The sequence below is a fragment of the Mus musculus genome, chromosome X, assembly GCF_000001635.26.
Source record: "Mus musculus strain C57BL/6J chromosome X, GRCm38.p6 C57BL/6J".
Lineage (NCBI taxonomy): Eukaryota > Metazoa > Chordata > Mammalia > Rodentia > Muridae > Mus > Mus musculus.
In genome coordinates this window covers 135,832,921-135,854,767 of record NC_000086.7, presented here as the reverse complement: position 1 = coordinate 135,854,767, position 21,847 = coordinate 135,832,921, and the positions used below count along the sequence as shown (strand labels likewise).

Below are 21,847 nucleotides of genomic sequence, written 5' to 3'. Positions count from 1 at the left end.
ACTGAGGGAAAGGAGGTCCAGTGACATGCCCAAATTGGGACCCACCTCAAGGAGAGGTTCCAAGGCCTGACACTATTATTGATGCTATGATGTACTTACAGACAAGAGCTGCATGGCTGTACTCCGAGAGGCCCAACAAGCAGCTGACTAAGACAGAAACAGATACTTACATCCAACCAATGGTCTGAAGCCGGGGACCCCTGTGACTGAATTAGGAAAAGACAGGAAGAAGCTGAGGAGGAGGGTGACCCCATAGGAAGACCAGCAGTCTCAACTAAGCTGGACCCTGAGATCTCTCAGACACTGAACCATCAGCCAGGCAGCATACAGGAACTGGCCAGAGGCCCCGACACGTACAGCAGAGGACTGCCTGGTCTGGCCTCAATGAGAGAAGATGGACCTAACCATTGAGAGAATTGAGGCCCCAGGGAATGGGGAGGCCTGGCAGGGTATGAGGGGTATGGGGGTGTGGGGACATCCTCTTGGCAACAGGGGAGGAGGAATGGGATGAGGAACTGTTGGAGGGTGGATATGAAGGAGGATAACAATTGGATTGTGTGGTTGTTTGAATATGTTTGGCCCAGGGAGTGACACTATTAGAAGGTGTGGCCCTGTGGGTCACTGTGGGCACGGGCTTTAAGACCCTCATCCTAGCTGCCTGGAAGTCAGTATTCTGCTAGCAGCCTTCAGATGAAGATGTAGAACTCTCAGCTCTACCTGTACCATGCCTGTCTGAATGCTGCCATGTTCCTACTTTGATGATAAAGAATTGAACCTCTGAACCTGTAAGTCAGCTCCAATTAAATGTTGTCCTTTATAAGCCTTGACTTGGTCATGGTGTCTGTTCACAGCAGTAAAACCCTAACTAAGTCTATAAAAAAAAGATTAAAGATAATCATAAAAATTCTTTTAAAATATTAAAGATGATATTAGAAACAAAAAATCCCAATAAATCTTCATATTAGCAACAGTTCTTATTTAAAGTAACAAAATGTTTTGGTTTTGCAGTCATTGATTTGGCTCACATCTCCGCTAACCAAGCTCTTTCTCTATGCCACCTGTTGTTTCTCCACACTAGCTCTTTTTTTTTCCATTTTTAATTAGGTATTTAGCTCATTTACATTTCCAATGCTATACCAAAAGTCCCCCATACCCACCCACCCCCACTCCCCTACCCACCCACTCCCCCTTTTTGGCCCTGGCGTTCCCCTGTACTGGGGCATATAAAGTTTGCGTGTCCATCTTTCCAGTGATGGCCGACTAGGCCATCTTTTGATACATATGCAGCTAGAGTCAAGAGCTCCGGGGTACTGGTTAGTTCATAATGTTGTTCCACCTATAGGGTTGCAGATCCCTTTAGCTCCTTGGGTAATTTCTCTAGCTCCTCCATTGGGGGCCCTGTGATCCATCCATTAGCTGACTGTGAGCATCCACTTCTGTGTTTGCTAGAAAGGACCCAGATGTAGCTGTCTCTTATGAGACTATGCCGGGGCCTAGCAAACACACTAGCTCTTTACTATTCATTACAAAGACTCCAAATGCTAAAAGAAGGGACTTGTGCCATCTATACACCAGTGGTTAAGGGACCGCCTAGCTCACATAAGACCATGAACTCGATTTAGGCACACGCAAAGAAGAAAAGAACAGAAAGAAAGGAAAGGAAAGTGTAGCTATCTGTATTATCAATGCTACCTATATCCCCCACCCAAAGGAAAAAACCCCAAAACTGTAGAGAGTGTTTGCATGTATTCTCTGGGAACCTGACCCCAGTTTCCGACTGGTAAATAATGATACCAATAACCAATAGCTGGGTAGGGCAGACAGAGGCAGGACTTTAAGATTCCCAGATTTGAGACTGGAGAGAGGATGGAGAGGATTTACCACGCTGGGAGAGATTGGAGGAGAGGAGAGGTGTCATGCCTGAGAAGAGTGAAGGACAGAAAGGCATGGCTCTCATGTGAAGAAGCTGGGGGAGTGGGGCCCAGTTGGGCCACCCCCTGGATTCAGAGTAGCCAAGATAGAACATAGAATTAGTAAGTAATAATTCGGGATTAACCACCTGGAGGTTAGGCTATTAAGCCGATTAAGGCATATTAAAATATAGAGGTTGTGTGTGTGTGTGTGTGTGTGTGTGTGTGTGTGTGTGTGTGTGTGTGTGTGTGTGTGTGTTTCATTTAGAAACATAAAGCATTGAAGCAGGTAGAGAACCCACTGATGGAATTTATTAATTATTTAATTCAACAAGAAAGAGGGGAGGAAAAAATTGCTAAAATAGGGTCAAGCAAAATATTGTATAAGTATATAAGATGTTGAAATTACTTCCTACCAGTGGGAAAGCAGTGGGTAGATACTTATAGGTTGAATCTGCTGCTATTTTATAGATGATATCTCACAGACTATTCTTTTGAAATTGATGCAGGGCCAAGGACTGGTAGATTATAACATTTCACCTGTGCTGCAAGAAGACACACTTCTTTCATTAATAAGTGTAAAGATGACAAACAGCTGAATAATTGAAATTTCCACAGGAATGAATAGGTTAAATATTTGCTTAGCAGTAGCTTTGGAACCTACACATAACCTGTCAGGCTAAAATTTTAAGTTCCACAAATATTAATAGAATACTAACAACAAGATTTCCAGACTGAATGGGCACTGATTAAAAACAAAAACAGACTGATAATCTTACAACTTACCTAAATTACAAGTGAATGACACAAAAGTCACATCCTGCATTGTTATGCATACTACACAAGTAGGCTTCTCTTCCATTGTAACTTAATCTAAGATGTATAGGATCAGATGCTGGCTTTACATATGAGTCTGGAGGTGTCTTCTAAAATGGTAGACACTGGCATGATTGATCGTAGATCAGTTTCTCAAAATGGATTCCTTAGAGTTGGAATCAGAGCCTACCTTGACACAGTCACCAAGATGATCACTATTACTAGATGAGATGCCAGGTCTAATTCTCATGGTCCTCTATACTTCTGACTGTCAAGTTATAAATGTGGGGGATCCAAAATTGAGTCTAACAATTTACTTGAATAATTTCCATAGGACAAGGTGTGGAAGGGTCATAACCATAGCCTTTATGTCTACTCCATATGGAGTCAGGATGTCTCTCCTTTTCCTACAGAACAGGAGGACTATAAACCAGGGACCTCCACTTAGCCTTGAAAATAAGAATTTTAAAATTATGTTTAATGTGCATATGTTGGGGTTGTGATATGCATATATATACATGTATACATTTGCAAGTATGCTTGGCAAGAGGCCAACATGGTAAATAATCCTCTATTACTCTCTAACTTATTTTTGAAGACAAGGTATTTCACTAAACCTGTAACTCACCAATAGGGTAAATTGAAAGCCTTGGGTTTTCGTCTGTCTTGGACTCCAGGTTTTGGCTTTTCAGCCCTGGGTTAACAAGTGTGTGCCACCGTGCTCTGATTTTTATGTAAGTGCTAGAAATTCCACCTCAGATTCTGATACATAAAATCAGAATATAATAAGCAATCTCCCTAACACTCTTTTTTTTTCCCTTGGTTTTTCGAGACAGGGTTTTTCTGTGTAGCCCTGGCTGTCCTGGAACTCTGTAAACCAGGCTGGCCTCGAACTCAGAAATCTGCCTGCCTCTGCCTCCCGAGTGCTGGGATTAAAGGCGTGCGCCACCACGCCCAACTCTCCCTAACACTCTTAAGTTAAATATATTGGAAGGCATTCATTATATGAGCATTCATTGACTGTCACTGCAATGGAACTCAATACTGAGTCCCACATTCTCCATTGGACCTTGAGTTAACACAAAATTACAAACAACTAATCACAGGATCTTTCCTTCTGGTCAACTGTCCACATGCTACAGCACCACAAAGACATCTTAATACTCTGATACATCAAGAAATTTTAAGGCTTCTTAAGCTTTGTATCAAGAACCAGGGATGGAGATCAGATGTAGTCTTTACTATGCCTGAAAGATCCTGACAATGTAAAAGGACACAGAAGCCCTGAAATTGGCAAGATAGACGTCAGTGTTAGCAGAACTAGCTTCACTGATTTAGAAAAATAGAGGTGCACAATGCTCTGGCCACTCCTCGAACCTGTGTGTCTGCCAATGTTCTGACCAGGTGTGTGCTCATTGCTGCACCTTCATTAGACTCTTTCCTTGTACCCCACCCATACCCATTTCTTGAGAATAGACATTGTTTAGATCTGGAAATCCCCTACTCCCCCCCTTCTCCTTTCCCCCCTGAGGGCCTATATAAACTGGGACTTCTTTCCCCTCGAGGTCGACTTCTCTACCCCTGCGTGGGATATGAGTCATCCCCAGAGCTCTAGCTTTCCCCGAATAAAGCCTCATGTGGTTTGCAACAAGCTCGGTCTATTGTGAGTTCTTGGGTCTCCGCTATTGTCCTGAGGCCTGAGCAAGGGGCTCCTCTTGGAGTCTTTCATGCCACACCATGCTTGAAGACTTTTCTAACAAGGAACACAGTCACAGACAAGAGAAAATAGGTCTTAAGTGGGAAGTCTCAATACTGAACCAATACTAATATTACAAGACTTCTGCTGAACAGAAGGTAGAGAAGAACAACAACTTTTTGAAGGTATAGAAATATTAGTTCTGATTTTGTCATGACATATTGTACACAATATATTGAAGTAGCACAGTGTGCTCCATAATACGGACAACTATCGGTCAGAAATAAAAAAGAATTAGACAGGAGGAAGGATCTTCATGTTTTAACATTTAGCCTTATTTCCTTGCTCCGTAACCCACGAGACTCTAAGAGTACAAGTGTCTTGGAAGCTCTCCAGTATTCAGGCTTGCATGCTGATGAGATGATGGTGACTAAGCTTCCTAGGTAGCATTAAGATTGAGCTGGTTACCACAAACAAACAAAGAAACAAACAAACAAACACAACAAACAAGACATTCTTAGAGAGCTGGAACTTTGAACCATATCTCCCAATTTCCAGGGACTGTGATTAGGAACCAGAGATTAAGTTACTCACCAGTGGTCCGTTATTTAATCAAGTCTACATAACTGAGCTGCTCTAACAATGTTAATTAATAGAAATTGAAAACCACCAAGCAAAGAGTACACGTGGAGGGACCCATGGCTCCAGCCACATATGTAGCAGAGGATGGCCTAATTGGTCATCAATGGGAGGAGAGGCCCTTGGTCCTGTGAAAGCTCTATGCCCCATTGTAGGGGAATGCCAGGGTGGCAGGGCAGAAGTGGGTGGGTTGGTGAGCAGGGGGAGGGGGGATGGGATAGGGAGTTTTCGGAGGGAAATCAGGAAAGGGGGTGACATTTGAAATGTAAATAAAGAAAATATCTAAGAAAAAAAAAGAAAAGTTTTCCAACTGGCAACTAGTGAGAGCACTAATGGTAAGCCACTGCAACTCCCTGGGAACAGCCGATCCTTTATATTGTACCCTTCTGGACACTGCCCTACGTGTCACCTCTCCTACTTTGCCACTCAGACTTTATAATCTTTTATTACAAACTAGTAACAGGAAAGCATTTCCGTAATTTCTTCGACTATTTGTAACAAATTCCTGAACAGGAAAATGGTTGTGGAAACTTGTGATTAGTACCCAAGTCAAAGAGAAGTGTTAGTAATCCGAACATTCACTACTTGTGATTGTCATCTGGCAATGGAGTCAGTCTTGTGACACTGAGACCTTAAACTGTGGAGCCTTTACTAGCTTTGGGTAATGTTGTATTGAAATTAAATTGTAGGCCAGGCAAACGTTGTTTTCAGAGAATGAAAAAAAAAGTGGTTTAAAAAACAAAACACATCAGCCGGGCATGGTGGTGCATGCCTTTAATCCCAGCACTTGGGAGGCAGAGGCAGGCGGAATTCTGAGTTCAAGGCCAGCCTGGTCTACAAAGTGAGTTCCAGGACAGCCAGGGCTATAAAGAGAAATCCTGTCTTGAAAAACAAAAACAAAAAAACAAACAAAGAAACAAAAAACAAAACACACACATGTATCATCATATGAATTGTTTTCATTTACCTGGTACTCAGAGGATATGTGGGACTACTCAGAAAAGACAAGAATGTACCAATGGCTGCTATCTAGGATAGAAACAAAGGAAAAAAAATCCTAAGAAATGGATAGTAAACAAAATGCAAGGAAGATAGAAAATGGTGTGCAGAATAAAACTTATGAGGTTCTCTATGAAATAATTTCTATAGGATCCTAAAAACCAAGTATCTCAGATGCAGGACAGTAGAGAAGGGGAGTCTCCCAAGGGTCGGCAGTTGTCTGGGAATAAGATCCATGAATCATTTGGAGGTTAGGAAGATTGGAGAAGCCCAATGAGAAATTCCATGTGAAAAGCAAAGCATCCATATTTTCTCCCTTTCAGTCTATGTTTCCTATTATTGTCCCTAAATTTGACTGGGTGACATTAAATTCTATCTGTGGCCAGATGGAACCCTGGAGGAAAAAGGCAGATATCAAGTTCACTCTTTTCTTCTCCACAATGCTGAACTTGGACTGGGACATTTCCAGTGGCTGGCTGGCTGCTGCCATGAATGAAACCAAACAGAAAGTAGAGAACAAGAGACAGGGCCGTATCGTGGGAAGCAGAGTGGCAGTAACTACTGTCTCCCCTCTGGGCTCCTAAAGCCAATACTACCCATAAGGTCATCTCTTTATCACCTCCAGACCCTCCAGACACATATCCACATGGACCAGGGCGGGTGGGTGGATGGGTGGAGAGAGACTGACAGAGACAGACCCAGCATGGGGTGGGAGCCTAGAGATAGGATGAGAGGGTATTCAGAAGACATCCAAAGGATGCCATTTCTCAGTTCCTACATACTTCAATAGCAACTGCTGTTTATTCACAGACTCTATCCTATAGCATGACTAGTACTAGTTTCCTGAGCTTGTGACATGGCAAACACACCTTTACCTGGCTGAGGGATTATTTCTTTCATTAATTAAAGTTGTCCTTCTGGACATGTTTTTTTTTTAATTATTTTATTGGATATTTTGTTTCCTGGACATGTTTTGAAAAATGGCTTTCAAGCTAACACAGCATGGACAGTACTGGCTCAATTACCTTAACTTCTTTTTTTTTCCCATTTTTTATTAGGTATTTAGCTCATTTACATTTCCAATGCTATACCAAAAGTCCCCCATACCCACCCACCCCCACTCCCCTACCCGCCCACTCCCCCTTTTTGGCCCTGGCATTCCCCTGTTCTGGGGCATATAAAGTTTGTGTGTCCAATGGGCCTCTCTTTCCAGTGATGGCCGACTAGGCCATCTTTTGATACACATGCAGCTAGAGTCAAGAGCTCCGGGGTACTGGTTAGTTCATAATGTTGATCCACCTATAGGGTTGCAGATCCCTTTAGCTCCTTGGGTACTTTCTCTAGCTCCTCCATTGGGAGCCCTGTGATCCATCCATTAGCTGACTGTGGGCATCCACTTCTGTGTTTGCTAGGCCCCGGCATAGTCTCACAAGAGACAGCTACATCTGGGTCCTTTCGATACTTCTTGCCTTCTGTTATACCTATCCCAATTGTCAGGTCTTTCCTTTCCTTCTCTATGACAGTAAGCATACCTCTCTGCCTGTCCAAGCACAAGCTTTATCATACAACTCCCCATCAGACCAGAACATCTATAGCAGCTCTGAGGCATGGGGGACAGACCGTTCTGCCTCTGGTGCTGAACTCCATAGCAGAAGAACCTGAACGCCCTTGCCCTGAAGACAGAAAGCCGGAAGGCTAGCTGGATTAGTAGTCAAAGCTTCTAGCCTGAAGCCTGGGGCATGTTCTGTAAGAGTGCTTGCACTATTTTTAAAAAAGGAGAAAGAGACAGAGAGAGACAGACACAGAGAGACACATACAGACACAGAGAGACACACACAGAAAGAAAGAGAGAGACACAGAGAGAGAGAGAGACAGAGAGACAGACAGAAAGAAAAGGTTCCCTGAGTTGGGTCATAAACTGATTCTTTAGCACTAATTTGTATAATGTTCAAACATTTGAAAACACACACAGAAAATCTTGAAATGTATCAACCAAACAAACACTTAAACTCTACTTCCTACCATGATAACTGTCCCTGTGTCAGGTTTGTGGTTTATAAAGAGAGACTAAATTGCCACTTTGCCCCATTTCTACAATCCATATACTAAAGTAAGGTGGGAAAGTGTTGTGCTGTCCGGTACATCCTGCAATGTTTGGGCAAAATCAGCACAGGCTACTAGATCCTACTTTAGTCTGCCATGAGATTCCACACTCTACTGATTGAGCTACTTTTCATGCTTGCTTAGGCTCCTATTGTAGATATTTTGCTCACTAGATATTGAAGATTTGTCTAATACTATGGATAACATTAAATGTTTCAAGATGCTGCACATAAAATGGTAATCAGTTTTTATATAATTCTGTAAAATTATTCTATCATTTAATTCACAATATGTATGAAGTTTGGTATATCTTATTTATATCTTTATACTGTATGTATAGGATATACACACATCCCTTTTGACTGCTTCTCAAGCTTATGAAGTGTGTATTGTTTTGATAAAATTCTTTTACCACGCTCATATTTAACTAATATGAGTCACAATTTTATATGTATGAAGATATATAACATTCTCAGGTCAAGGAAATAAGATTTCTCCTGTCTAAAAATAATGAAAAAGTGTATATTTCCCACAACTTGTAGTCTTATCTCCAAACCAACTTCATTCCCGACTTGTGAAATACTCCCAGAAGAAGGTCTGCTGTAGTCTGTGGCTTTTGTTGTGGCAAAATACACAGAACATAAAACTTACCATTGTAATCAATTTAAACTGTACAATTCAGTGACATAAGTAAATTCTCAAGGTTGTTGCAACCATCACCACTGTCTAGCTGCAGAACTTTGTTGCCACCTAAAAAGGAAATGTTATGATTGTTTGAGTGTAATAATTACATGAGAAATTCCATTTTTTGTACCATCAACAGCCTAATACAAAGTTAGCAATCTTGATTCTAAAGTCTCGCTTATTTATAACTTTTATAAATCACTTTACCTCTAAACTTTTTAACACCTTATGTTAATTGCTTATAGGAACACCCCCCCACACACACACACACATACCCACCTACAACTAGAGTCACTGGATGGAAACATATTGCCTTTTGTATATTTTGTTAAATTTTGTGTTTCTTTAATATCTGTCTCTAAGAATTTAACACTGTATATTTTAATCCAGATAAGGGCTGTATAGAGCTGCTTCAGCCACAATGAATTGTATATATTTTATTTATACACAAATTTTTAAAGCTAAGACCTAATTTTTCAAATATGATGCCAAATTCTTTATATGTATGTATATATATACATATATATGCATACATATACATGTGTGTGTATATATCTGGGTGTATGTGTATATAAAGGGGTGAAACATTAAGAAGGGTGAGTGCCTAATTAAATGGGCTCACAGTTACTCCTGTTGTAGTGACCCCCAACCACAAAATTTATTTTGCTACTCCATAAAGGTTATTTTGCTACTATTATGAATCACAATGTAAGTATTTTTGGGATATAGAGGTTTGCCAATGGGGTTGAGACACACAGGTTGAGAACTATAGAATTTGAGTCTCTTTCATTCACCCTTTAGGTAGTATTGAAACAAAATCTACACCTAACTGCAATTCGGGTTACCCAGTTACTCCAAACTCACCTTGTCCCGGTTTCGCAGCTCTATCTATCACTTCCTAAGGTTCTCTCACTCACTCTGCTCATGTCATTCATGCTACTGGAACATATTTCCTATCACACACCTTTCTTCACATCCCCATGGTTCATTTCCAGGAATGCTTACAGCTCAGTGACTACTTTATCTAGGTCCAACTTCCTTGAAACATTTCTTGAGTACCAAAGCCCACAATAATCTCCCTTCCTAAAATAGGATTTTCTAGTAAGCATGTGTTTGTTCTACTACTAATCCTCTATTTTTGAATGTGTATAATGTACCTGCGCCTGAGTTTTAAAGTGAAGAAGGGTCATTTATGGCAACTTTAACATCGAACTTTATTGAAAACCCAGACTCAAGCAGAGAACCACATGTTTAAATGACAAATAGCAGGATAGCTTACACATATGACTTGCTTCACTGGGAGCTCAACACTAAAAAATATCACAATCTGGACGGTAAGACAAATAGCAACAAGTGTGTTTTCAGTTCTGATATTCATTTTTGGCATCCACAAACGATCCAGCTCACAACAAGAGATTGACAAGTTAACATTAGCATTAAAAATATAAGTTACGACACAGAAACAGACTGTGAACACCAAAGCACTATTTGGGACTCTTTGGGAACATAAGGCTGATGAGTGGCAGGTGGTTAAATCACACTAACTTTACTGTCCCTCCTCGGGATCATTTTGATTGTCTATTTGGATCTGCAGCTGTTTAGCTAGCTCTTCAAATTCATGAAATGCAGAAACAAGCGGCTCAAGACTGAAATCATCATCAAGTAAAGACATCGCTCCACTTTTTACAATATTACTGATGTTCTGAAACATTTTAATAACAATCTGAATGTTATCATTAGTCTCCTCTATGTTAAAGAGACCCACAAATATTGATAGAGCTTTGGCACTGAATAGTTTTTTTGCCACCATCGGATTGTCAGACAAGTTCAACAGCATTTTCAGAACATGAAACTTGGTTCTTGCATCGCCTGTGGTTAATAAGGCGAGAAACCCAGACACGTAATTGGCAATCAGTACGTGATAGTCAGTAGTTATAGTGAGATGTCTAAGCATCCTCATTCCAGTTAGCTGTTCAGGGGAATTCACGCTATGTGAAAGTGTCTCCTCACACACTTGACAAATAAATGTCTCAATCATGTTTAGATTTGGATAAGGGGGAGCCATGTGAACCATGTTTTCCAAAAAATTAGTCCTCACTCGGGAGGAAGGATAATTCATCAAGGCTTCAATCAGTGAGACAACACCCGAATCGCGAATGAAATCCCGGGTAAACTGAGAAGCAGTTCTCATGCCCATTGCAATCTTAGCTATCTCATGGATAAAAGGATCACGAATCCTGTCCATCAGTAAAAGAAGCTCCTCAAATTCTGCAGAACTAATTCTAAGCTCACACTGGATGCAGGTGCAAGACCAATTCTCTGGCTGTGCACTTTCCCTGGCCTTAAGATGCTCGCGAATTTCCTGGACTGAGCGGTAAGAGGGATCATACTGAAATGGAAACTCGGGTTCAGGAAGATCACGCTGAGCCACAGAGTCCTGCTCTTCCCCCTCTGCGCCAAGCTCTGCATTCTTGGCTTTTTCCTCACTATTTCCAGAAGCCCCTTCAGGAATGATAAAGGGTCTTGGGGAAGGGAACCCAAGCCCATGGCAAGGAGGTTTGAATTCGATGGTAACCTCGTCCCAGGTTTTGGGCCTGGATGCTAAATTAAGATCCTCTTCTGGATCTCTGTACCTGCTCTTAGCTGTGTACACAGGAGTAGGATTTGGGTCAAAGCAGGCCTCATCCCTATCCCAAAACCAGGACCCAAATAGTGCCTCTTCTTCAGACTCAGGCCTGACCTCATCTCTGGCCACAGCCCCCAAACTAGGCTTTTCTTCGGTCCAGAACAGGGATCCACCAATGGCCCCCTCTTCAGCCCCTGGTTCAGCGTCACAGATTGCTGAAGCTCCAGCCTCCACATTAGTCTCCTGTTCTGCCCAGAACCAGGACCCAATAATGACTTCCTCCTCAAGCCTGGACTCTTGTTCGACTGTTTCATCATTTTTAACATCTTTTTCGTTCTCATTTTTCAAGGTCTTATTAGGCTCTTCCTTGTCTCGGCGCCTAAATCTATTACCCTCTTCCCCAGGCAAAAGCCAGGACTCTTTATAGATCTCATCTTCATCTTCAAAATAGTCCTCTCTCTTTGTCCTGATCTTGGGTCTGGCATTCGCCTCATCCCTGCCTCTGGCCCTAAACATGTCATTAGTATTTTCTCCAGCCCAAAAGCAGAATGGGTTACTGGCCTCATCCTCGGACCCAGACAAAGAATCAATATAGGGATCTTGTTTGGATCTGGGCTTCGACCTGGCATTAGTCTGATGTTTAGCCCTGTGCCTGGACCTAGTGTTCACCTCTTCCCTGGGCCATGATCTGATACTAGTCTCCTCTCTAGTCCAGAAAGAAGACATTGTAGAGTTTTCATCTGCAGACTCATTAGAGGTCTCCTCTCTGGCTCTGGGCCTGGGATAGCACCAAGAACCCATATTAGCCTCTTCTCTCGGTCCAAACCAGGGCTCGATTCCAGGCTGACCCTGGGTGCCAGAAAAGATTTCACTACCCATACTGGCCAGTTCTGTATTCATAGACAGACTCTTAGATTTAGTAACAGTTGCAGACCCAACATTGACTGGTGGCCATGTGACAGAATTAGATAAGTGTGCTCTCTCAGCACGTGGCATTGCCTCGGCTCCAAACTCACTGTGGGCCCAAGCCTGGGCATCACCCTTAGGCCTTGCTCCTGGGATTGGCTTGGCCTCAGTCTTAGGGCGAGCACCACCTACTGCCCTGGCATCGGTTTTAGGCCTGGCCCCAGACATTAATTGAGCCTCAGATCTCGGCCTTGCTCCACTCATTCGGTGTCTTGTTCCAGACACTGACTGGGTTTCAGTTTTAGGCCTTGCCCGAGAGGAAGATTTAGTTTCAGTTTTGGGCCTAGCACCACTTGTTGCTGGAGCCTGAGGCCTGACTTTGGGTCTGACCACCAGAGGGGCTTCACTTTCTCTCTCAGCCCCACCTGCGACCTCTTCCTGAGGCTTCTTATCAGGCTTGGCCTGAGAACCGGTCTCAACTTCTGCCCCAGTCATGGTACAAGTTAGAAGGCTCAATTTAAGAATGCCTACCAAAGCCTCAGTCTCAATGACAGGTCTGTCACAGTATTGTACCTTCCCACTCTGACCTTTGAGTACTCAAGATATATAGTGAGGAACAAGGTGTAAATGACCAACTAATCCAGTACCAATGAGACTCCTACCCAAGCAGTCTCAGTCAATAACACAGATACACTGCAGAAGAGCTGAAATCAAGCTGGAGGACGATGGACAGGTCCTGGGTGAGTGCAGACCTGATGATTGCACTGGTCAGCAGCAACCTCAGCACCACCAAGCAGCCACGGCAGGCGACCTAGGAGAGAGAAGCACGGGGAAATCAGGCCTACGCAATTCTGTTGCCTCCTGGAGAAACTTACAAAGAGACGCTGGTGCGTAATGCTGAGGGGAAGAGCTCAGCCATGAGAAAATCCCTGTGTTCCTTTTGCCTGCTGGGAAACAGGTACAGAGTCCAGGAGAAAGTGCACACACTAGCAATGGACAGAGAGGGGATCCCCAAGTCTCACAGTAGTCACTCTGGGGTGATTGAGATTACCCCACCTAAAAGTGAACCCCTCTCCCATACCCACCTTCACAGATGTGGTGCAGGTCTCCCCTCTTCTCTGCGTTCAAGTGGTGTTAAAGACCAACAGCTGACTCACTGCAGGGAGTCCTACAAGTGCATGAAACAAAATGGACTCTCAGTGCTTGGAAGATGGGCACAGATCCCTGAACCCAAACAAACAACAACAAAACCATGCCTGCTTCTGTCTAAAGTCTCTGTTCCCTGGTCTTCTCCTGCGGGTCATAGTCTAACTCACACCTACCTCAATATTCTTAATATCCCTAAAAGGAAATAAAGGATGCCACACCATTGAGCAAATTAAGGGGGCAGTGATCTGAATTTGGTTAGAATCTGAATTTGCCTCCTCAGTGGCTGGCTCCTGCACTGCCCTGAGTCTCACCAACCTCCAAGATCTGAGACAGTCGCCTTGAAGCCTTCTTCCCTTGCTTGAAGAACTGGCTAGCCTTAAAGCAGGGCTGTGGACAAAGACATGAAAATGTCTGACAATCAGGAAATGATGGCAGCAGCTTTGTGCAAATTAAGGGGACAATAAAGGCATCGGGCACCCTCTTGGGTTAGAGCAATCTGAATTTGCCTCCTCAGTGGCTGGCTCCTGCACTGCCCTGAGTCTCACCAACCTCCAAGATCTGAGACAGTCGCCTTGAAGCCTTCTTCCCTTGCTTGAAGAACTGACCAGCCTTAAAGCAGGGCTGTGGACAAAGACATGAAAATGTATGACAATCAGGAAATGATGGCAGCAGGTGTGGGCAAATTAAGGGGACAGTAAACACCCTCTTGGGTTAGAGCAATCTGAATTTGCCTCCTCAGTGGCTGGCTCCTGCACTGCCCTGAGTCTCACCAATCTCCAGAGATTTGAGACAGTCGCCTTGAAGCCTTCTTCCCTTGCTTGAAGAACTGACCAGCCTTAAAGCAGGGCTGTGGACAAAGATGAAAATGTATGGCACTTATATGATGGTAGCAGCTGATCATGTTATGAATGTCACCAAGGATATGAACCAGATCATGTGTCTTTCAGCATTTAGGGTCCTACTGCTGGAACATTCTAGATTTATTTAGCCTGGCTGTAGGGCTCCTGAGGTAACACCCCCTTCTTTGATGTCATCCTTATTAGTCCCTTCTGCAATGTTGAAGATCCGCCACTAGGTGGCCATATTTCCTTTCCTTGCGCAGCAAAAAATGGGGGAAGGGCGCAGCACATTCTAGAAACCAGGTTCTGAAGTGGTCCTTGGATTTATGACTCCGTCATCATCCCCAAACCATCTTTTCAGACCCCAGATTTGGGAGGGAGGGGAAAGGCAGTGTGGAAGGTACCTACAAGGTTGTGAGAAATGAGATTAGGAGACACTAATGGATATCCCACCTGTTCTGGCCAGTCACCCCCACCATTTTTTGCATCTCCACTCACTGTCTGGTGCCCATCCCCATTACTACACACCTCCAGAAATCCGCGCTGTTTTTTCTCTTCTTCTTTTCTCAAGCTTCTGGTCTATAGATGCTCACCGTGGCCTGTCAGAATATGCCAGACCTACCATGCAGACAGGTCACTTTCCATCAATCAGAAGCCTGTGGGGAGTGACAGCACCCAGGATGCAGGGTACCAGGGCCCCTCTCAGGAACCATTTCGGAGCCCTAATAGCCGAGGCGACTCACCACCCACCAGCTGAGTTGGCCCCCTGCACCTGCACCCACATCCATGGGCTCCAGGCTTGCTGTCCTCCTCCCCCGCAACCCCCCACCGCCATTTCTCCTGTGGCCACCTACCTCATAACCTGTGTTGGTCCCGGACTGACACCTGGAGGGAGGCTGTCAGGTTGTAGGCTCTGCCACCCTCCAAAACCCGCAGACTTTGCCTCCTCAGCCGCCCCCTGCTCCTGCGGCCCTGCCTTAGTTCCCCGCTTCCTCCTCCCCACCACGGTCTGGGGTCTCCGGGCACCGCGCACACTCCAGGGAGCAGCTGCGACCCCTTTGCCTCCACTGAACTGTCAGGGCCAGGCAGTTGTTTGCAGTGCGCGACCGCCCAGAGCCCTCGACACACCCCCACTTGCCTGGCCAGGCGCACGGCCCAGGTCCCTGGGCTCCCCCACGTCCGACTCCTATTCCTGGGTGTTCTCTGTCCTCTGCAGATCCTCTCACTGGCCTTTAACGCTTTGCGCGCGAGTGGAATGGCAGAGATGTGTCCTGTCCCCACGCCTCTGCACCAAACAGGCAGGGGCTGCGCAGGATGCGACAAGCCAGCTCTCCTCGAGGGTGTCGGGAAGGGGGCGGAGGGATACTGCGCACGGGGCTCTACGCCCCCTCCCGGACCCACTGTAGTTCCGACTCGGAGTGGGCGGGGCCAGACAGCCCCACTCCTCTTGGAGGGGTGGGTTGCACCGGTTAGGCGTCTGCAGACCCCTGTTCACCCTAACCAGAGACCACCACCACTTTTTTTTTTTTGGCGCCACAACAGTGTGTGGGATGGCTAAGACCTAGAGTCTATGAGGGTTTTGGGAAGGGGGGGACTATAAGGAGGAGAAGGTCTGCAGTTAGGGAGCAGGGGGGAGCAGCGGAGGGATACTGAGTGGCCCCTAGATTTGCACTTCAGAACGAGGCTGGACAGTGCCTACCCATCACAGCACCCACTCTGTACTCCCTCCCAACCTCCCCCCCCCTTTCTGTCGCCAATGGAAGGGGAGGGGGGCTGTTAGTAATGCAGCCTGAGAGGGGACAGGTGACCTAGCAACAGCCAGCCAGCCAGTAGGTTCCTGTTGATTCTCCCATGTTTTCTCTTACTGGCTCATGCAACCATGAAGAGGAGAGCATTTTTGAATCTAAAGGATAGGACATGGGGGCTTTCATTACAACCCCCACCACTGTCCACTTTTCAAAAGGGAGATAGAGGCACAGAGGGATGGAGGGAGGGAGAAAAGAAGAGAGGGGTGGAGAGAGAGAGAGAGAGAGAGAGAGAGAGAGAGATGTTCTCATTCTAAGGAGCAATACCCTTGGGTTACTTATTGACTTATTGTCTGTCCCCACAATTGTCCTTTCCCTGTCAGTATTTACAGGGTGCCATAGAGACCTACAGCCTAGTGTTGGGAGCCATATTGGGCCTGTTCAGTTTCCTTGCCTATGGTTCTCTGAACTCATCTCTTCCCAGTCAGGTCCAAGCTCTTGTTTTTGGCAGCATGCATATGCAGGAGGATCAACTAGCTTGGATCTCAGCCACAACTCGATTCACTGTAACTGTCAGGGAAACCACCCTCTGTGCATTTTTTCTCTCACAACCCACCCCTGGCTGACTTTGAGTCTTTTCTTTTACCCCACCCACAAAATTCCCTCTGCTCTCCATCCTCTTTGCTTGTTTTGTGAGAAAATCAGGAATGGCCTTAAGCACACAGTAAAGCTGCCGGGCTTGCTCATCTAGAAATTCCTTTAAACACCTAGTTAGTTTGCAGCAAAACAACAACCCCAAGGATATGTGAACATACATTATTCGGCCAAGGAGAACTGAGGTTTCAGGTGGAACTCCAGTTGCAAATAGTGGGATCTAGCACACAATTCTGCTAGATGAGTCTACCCAATATAACTGTAAAGATTATAGGTGTGGCATAAATCCTGTGTTTGAAGGAAACAGCATGTGGGGAGGGGGCAGCTGAAAAGTCCCTTATTAGCTTTGAAGATGTAAGGACTACAGTAGCCATAGAATGTAACCTGTCTCCAGAACACAGGAAGAAAACCAATGAAGATTCTCCCTTGTAATCTTAGAAGGAAAGGAACTCTCATAAGACCTTTACATTAGTGTCAGTTTTTAAAATAATTTCTAACTTCCATAATTGTAAAATAATAACTATATCTTTTTTGTTTGTTTGTTTGTTTTCGAGACAGGGTTTCTTTGTGTAGCCCTGGCTGTCCTGGCACTCACTTTGTAGACCAGGCTGGCCTCGAACTCAGAAATCCGCCTGCCTCTGCCTCCCAAGTGCTGGGATTAAAGGCGTGCGCCACCACCACCGGGCAATAACTATATCTTATGCTACTATATTTGTAATACAGTTGACTGTCTAGCCGCTGTTTCACCTCTATATGTTCAAAGAACCCTGGATGGAAAAAGACTTTGTCTTACTAACATGCTCCCAGCAAGAGAGTTCCACGAGCCTCATAAAATGTACACTGTAGTCAGCATCTTAAACCTTTTGAAAGAACAATTTATTATTTTATGTGTATTTGTGTTTTGCAGGCAAGTGCGTTGGTGTACCACAGGCTTGCTTTGTACCTGCAGAGGTCAGAAGGACATGGGATCCCTTGTTACTGGAGTTAAAGATGGTTGTGAGCCAAAATCTGGTTGCTGGGATTAAATTTAGGTCTTCTTCAAGGGTAGTAAATGCTCTCAATAGCTGAGCAATCTCTCTAGCCCCTTGCATTCAATATTTTAAGCAATCTAAAGCAGACAAAGTTATATTGGAGAAAGTACATATGGTCTATGAAAATGCTGTTGTTTCATGAAAGTGACGAGTTCCCACAGGCATTGGTCTGAGGACCATTCTAGAAGCACTCTCGTGTGGATACTGAGGAAGGCACTGTAATTTGTTATAGCAGTATTAACAAACTCCTTTCCCATCCTGGTAAGTCCTATACTCACTGTCTTTCACAGTGTTTCAGTCTCTAGGAAGTTCTGTTTTGCAGTCATTTCTCAGCACTGCTAACCACCACTGCCTCTTTTCTCTCTTTTGGCTAAAGAAAAAATACTTTTTGTGACTGTCCTTGGAGCTCGGCGGGGAGACTGTTACTTTTCTTGCAATTATTGATATGAAGGGGAACCATATTTTCATTGTGAAATTTTCTTTATTTCCATGTTTTATACATTAAGAAAAAAGTAACCCCCAAACAATCAAGACTGTTGCAAAAGCTTCTTGTCTGTCTCCACAAACTGACGGTAAGGTCCTATTTCTGAAGACAATACTTACACAACTCATTGAACATGAGAAGTCAAACGGGTGCATACATAAATCCTTCACCCATACTCACTAGTGTTTCATGGTATTAGAAAGCATGCTACCAAAGGAGAAAGGTATATATACCAACCCAGCTACAAACCCTTCAGTCTATAATGCTGTCCTGTCTGCAAAATGTACTAGCTAGTGGCATTTTACTGGCTGTTTTGTGTGTCAGCTTGATACAGGCTGGAGTTATCACAGAGAAAGGAGCCTCCCTTGAGGAAATGCCTCCGTGAGATACAGCTGTAAGGATCAAGGGTGGGAGGGCCCATTGTGGGTGGTGCCATCTCTGGGCTGGTAGTCTTGGCTCTATAAGAGAGCAGGCTGAGCAAGCCAGGGGAAGCAAGCCAATAAGTAGCCCCCCCCCCCCCCATGGCCTCTGCATCAGCTCCTGTTTCCTGACCTGCTTGAGTTCCAGTCCTGACTTCCTTTGGTGATGAACAGCAATGTGGAAATGTAAACTGAATAAACCCTTTCCTCCCCAATTTGCTTCTTGTTTTTGCTCAGGAATATAAACCCTGATTAAGACTGTGGCACAAAACTCATGATAGTAACCAGTGAGTATCTGATTGGATTTAAGGGCCATTTTATGAGATGGAATCTATCTGTGACACTGTTCAGGTGGCTAAGAACCTGAGGCTACTTATATCAGGGACCTAGTATAAAACTAAATACTACTGCTAAAGGAATATAGAAATGAAATTATTCCTAATAGCATTCTCTTATACTCATAGATCACTGTCTTGCTTAGTCATCATCGAATAATCTTCCTTCTGCAGCAGATGTGGATGAATACAGAGACCCATGGCCAGACAATATACAGAGTGAGACTTGAAAACACTCAGTCCTAAATGGAATGTACCCGTCAAATTCCTCCACTTAGGGCTCAGGAAACCTCTCAGTAGATAAGACAAAAAGATCGTAAATGCAAGAGGGAATGGAGAACATCAAGGAAAGGCGTATAAACATAGCAAGACCTTCTAAACACAGCAGGACTGATAAACATGTAGTCAGAGAGACTATGGCAGCATGCACAGGGCTGGCAAGGGTCTGAGACTGGTGGGGTCCCAGTGCTGAGAGAGGAAGTGGACACAAGCCAACATCCCGAGCACAGAAGCTATCTCCAATTGATAACTTCTCTCAAATGAAAAATCGGTTTCTACAATGGAGTCTCATTGATCATACACAAACCAAACATAAGGGCAGGCCCCTTGCCTACCCCAGGGGCATTTTGGGAGGTTCATTGCCTCATAAACCTTTCTCGGATTTTTTTTCCTTGCAGGTCCTTTGCATATATATTATGGTTTCTGCTTTTAGGCTTTTAATGGTATTGCTGTGTGTTCTGAGTCTATAAATATTTCTTGTGATTTTTCTTCATCTCATTGTGGTTTGTTTTTATTTCTCTAAGTTTTTTTTTAAGATTTATTTATTTATTATATGTAAGTACACTGTAGCTGTCTTCAGACACGCCAGAAGAGGGCGTCAGAGCTAATTTTGGATGGTTGTGAGCCACCATGTGGTTGCTGGGATTTGAACTCAGGACCTTCTGGAGAGTAGTCAGTGCTCTTAACTGCTGAGCCATCTCTCCAGCCCTATTTCTCTAAGTTTTATTACTCTTATTTTTAGATGCCTGTTTGTATCTTAGTGAGAGAGAAAGGGAGTGAACTTGAGTGAGCAGAGAAATTGGGAGGAGTTGGGAGGAGTTGGGAGAGGGAAAATAATAGAGTATATTTTTTAAAAAATATTTTCAACTGAAACGAAAGAAAAAAGAAGTGTCTGAGGGTGACTTTTATAATATATTTGGAGATGTCTGAATACTATTTATTAGAGAAAGACCACTTTAATTCTGATGTTTAAATGGTCTTACCTGGGGCTGGAGACATAGCTCAGTAGTTAAAAGCACATTGCTGTTCTAGAGGATCCATGGCCAGTTCCTAGCACCCACCTTTGTGACCCAGCTTCAGCTCCTGGGAATCTGACACCCTCTTCAGTCCTCCAAGGACATGTGCACGCATAAACAAAAAAAAAAAATCTTTAAAACAATAAGTAAATTGTCTTCCTTGCTGTACTTTTTTTTTTCTTTTTCAGCACAGTATAACCTCATTGATGAATAAATAATACTTGAGAGATGGGGATCAAAGTTCTGATGGTGTGTGTGTGTGTGTGTGTGTTTGTGTGTGTGTGTGTTTCCCTAACTGTTCTCCTTAAAACCATTGGTACTTTTTCAGGTTCAAAGGCATTTGGAAATGATGTCTGCCAATTCCTCTTCCAGTTCTGGGGTTGGGGGCACTGGCATCTTGTCATGATAGTTATCTGCAGAGGAATGCTTTTTACTAAAACTGACAAGTTTCATTGCCAGACTGAAAAATCTATTGGACAATGTGTTGTGAATTTATTTAGAGACATGGAGTACGTGTGATGAACATCTATTGACAAGACAACAGCTTTATTCTATTCTCTTTCTGTGCATGCCAGTGCTTTGTCTCCCCTCCTCTTCCCTTCTGGTTATCCTATTCCTTCATGGGCTGGCCAGAGATAACCTCTTCATCTCCTTTCAGCCTGTCCCCTTTACTTTAAGACTCACCTGACCCCAGCCTTCAGTTTCTTCCTCAGTAATACAAAGGGAGAGGGAGAGAAGAGAGACTCATAACACTAAGCATGTTTGAAAAATCCACGGAAAAGTGTATGTTTCATGCTTACCTAAATACATAAAACGTACATAAATGTATATTTATACATAAACACACTGGAATGACTCATAGTCTATCTAACAAAAACTCCATTACCAAGTGTGAAAAGCTTCCTTTAAAGTTGTTGGTCAGGGGACTTTGAGATTCCCCTCAAACACCACAGGCTGTTGACATTGCAAGGAGATATGCAATCTGCCAAAAGAAGGACAACTTCAATAGTCTTCCACAAATATGACACCTATAAATACCAATAACCAGCATGGGAAGATATTCCTAAAGTGACATTGTACCTTGGATGAAACCAAAAGCTGTCTAATTGAACTTAAGGCCTGTTCAGTAGCAGACAATTCATGACTAGCACTATAAAACTAACCAATTACCCTTGGCTGGTGATGTCACAGACCCTACAGGGGAGCATACTACACACACACACACACACACACACACACACACACACACACACACACACACATACACACACACACACACACACATATATATATATATATATGTATACTATATAAAATGTCTAAATAATTACATTTATACATACAGATAAGCATAACTCTCACCTATCATCAAAGAATCCTTTTTGCAGCAGACTGGCAGACAGACAGACAGACAGACAGATGTGCTTACAGAAAAGCACAACTGATCAAAATGCAAAGAACAACTGGCTGTGGGGATGCCCAGGCCCCATTGATACATCTACAACACAACTACTACA

At 43.8% G+C, this 21,847-nt stretch overlaps 2 protein-coding genes across 9 annotated transcripts in view; both read right to left on the bottom strand.

Moving 5' to 3' along the window:
* Bhlhb9 (basic helix-loop-helix domain containing, class B9) overlaps positions 1-13,129 on the bottom strand; it is a 49,443-nt gene extending 36,314 nt beyond the window's left edge. For 2 of the 3 annotated variants that reach the window (XM_006528608.2, XM_006528607.2), the window contains exons 1-3: positions 13,042-13,129; positions 8,815-8,913; positions 6,029-6,090 (exon numbers count right to left, since the gene is read on the bottom strand). The gene's annotated coding sequence lies outside the window, so the exon portion shown is untranslated. The remainder of the gene's footprint in view (positions 1-6,028; positions 6,091-8,814; positions 8,914-13,041) is intronic. The other variant, XM_011247760.1, reaches the window with a different exon arrangement.
* On the bottom strand, positions 10,038-15,734 carry Gprasp2 (G protein-coupled receptor associated sorting protein 2). Of its 6 annotated transcripts, none has more exons than NM_001163015.1 (7): positions 15,506-15,734; positions 14,896-15,023; positions 14,299-14,375; positions 14,078-14,149; positions 13,844-13,915; positions 13,465-13,547; positions 10,038-13,190 (listed from the first exon to the last, which is right to left on the bottom strand). In NM_001163015.1, the coding sequence occupies exon 7, from the start codon at positions 12,872-12,874 to the stop codon at positions 10,394-10,396; it is 2,481 nt and encodes an 826-aa protein (NP_001156487.1). In that variant the 5' UTR covers positions 12,875-13,190; positions 13,465-13,547; positions 13,844-13,915; positions 14,078-14,149; positions 14,299-14,375; positions 14,896-15,023; positions 15,506-15,734; the 3' UTR covers positions 10,038-10,393. The 6 variants fall into 6 exon arrangements, with proteins under 6 accessions (NP_001156487.1, NP_001156488.1, NP_001156489.1 ...); NM_001163016.1 differs by having other exon boundaries at positions 14,896-14,985; NM_001163017.1 differs by having other exon boundaries at positions 14,074-14,149; positions 14,896-14,966.
* Positions 15,735-21,847: the final 6,113 nt, after the last annotated feature.

What these genes read in the sequence shown, in the direction of transcription:
- Gprasp2 (NM_001163015.1), bottom strand. Translation starts at nt 12,874, where the DNA reads ATGACTGGGGCAGAAGTTGAGACCGGTTCTCAGGCCAAGCCTGATAAG.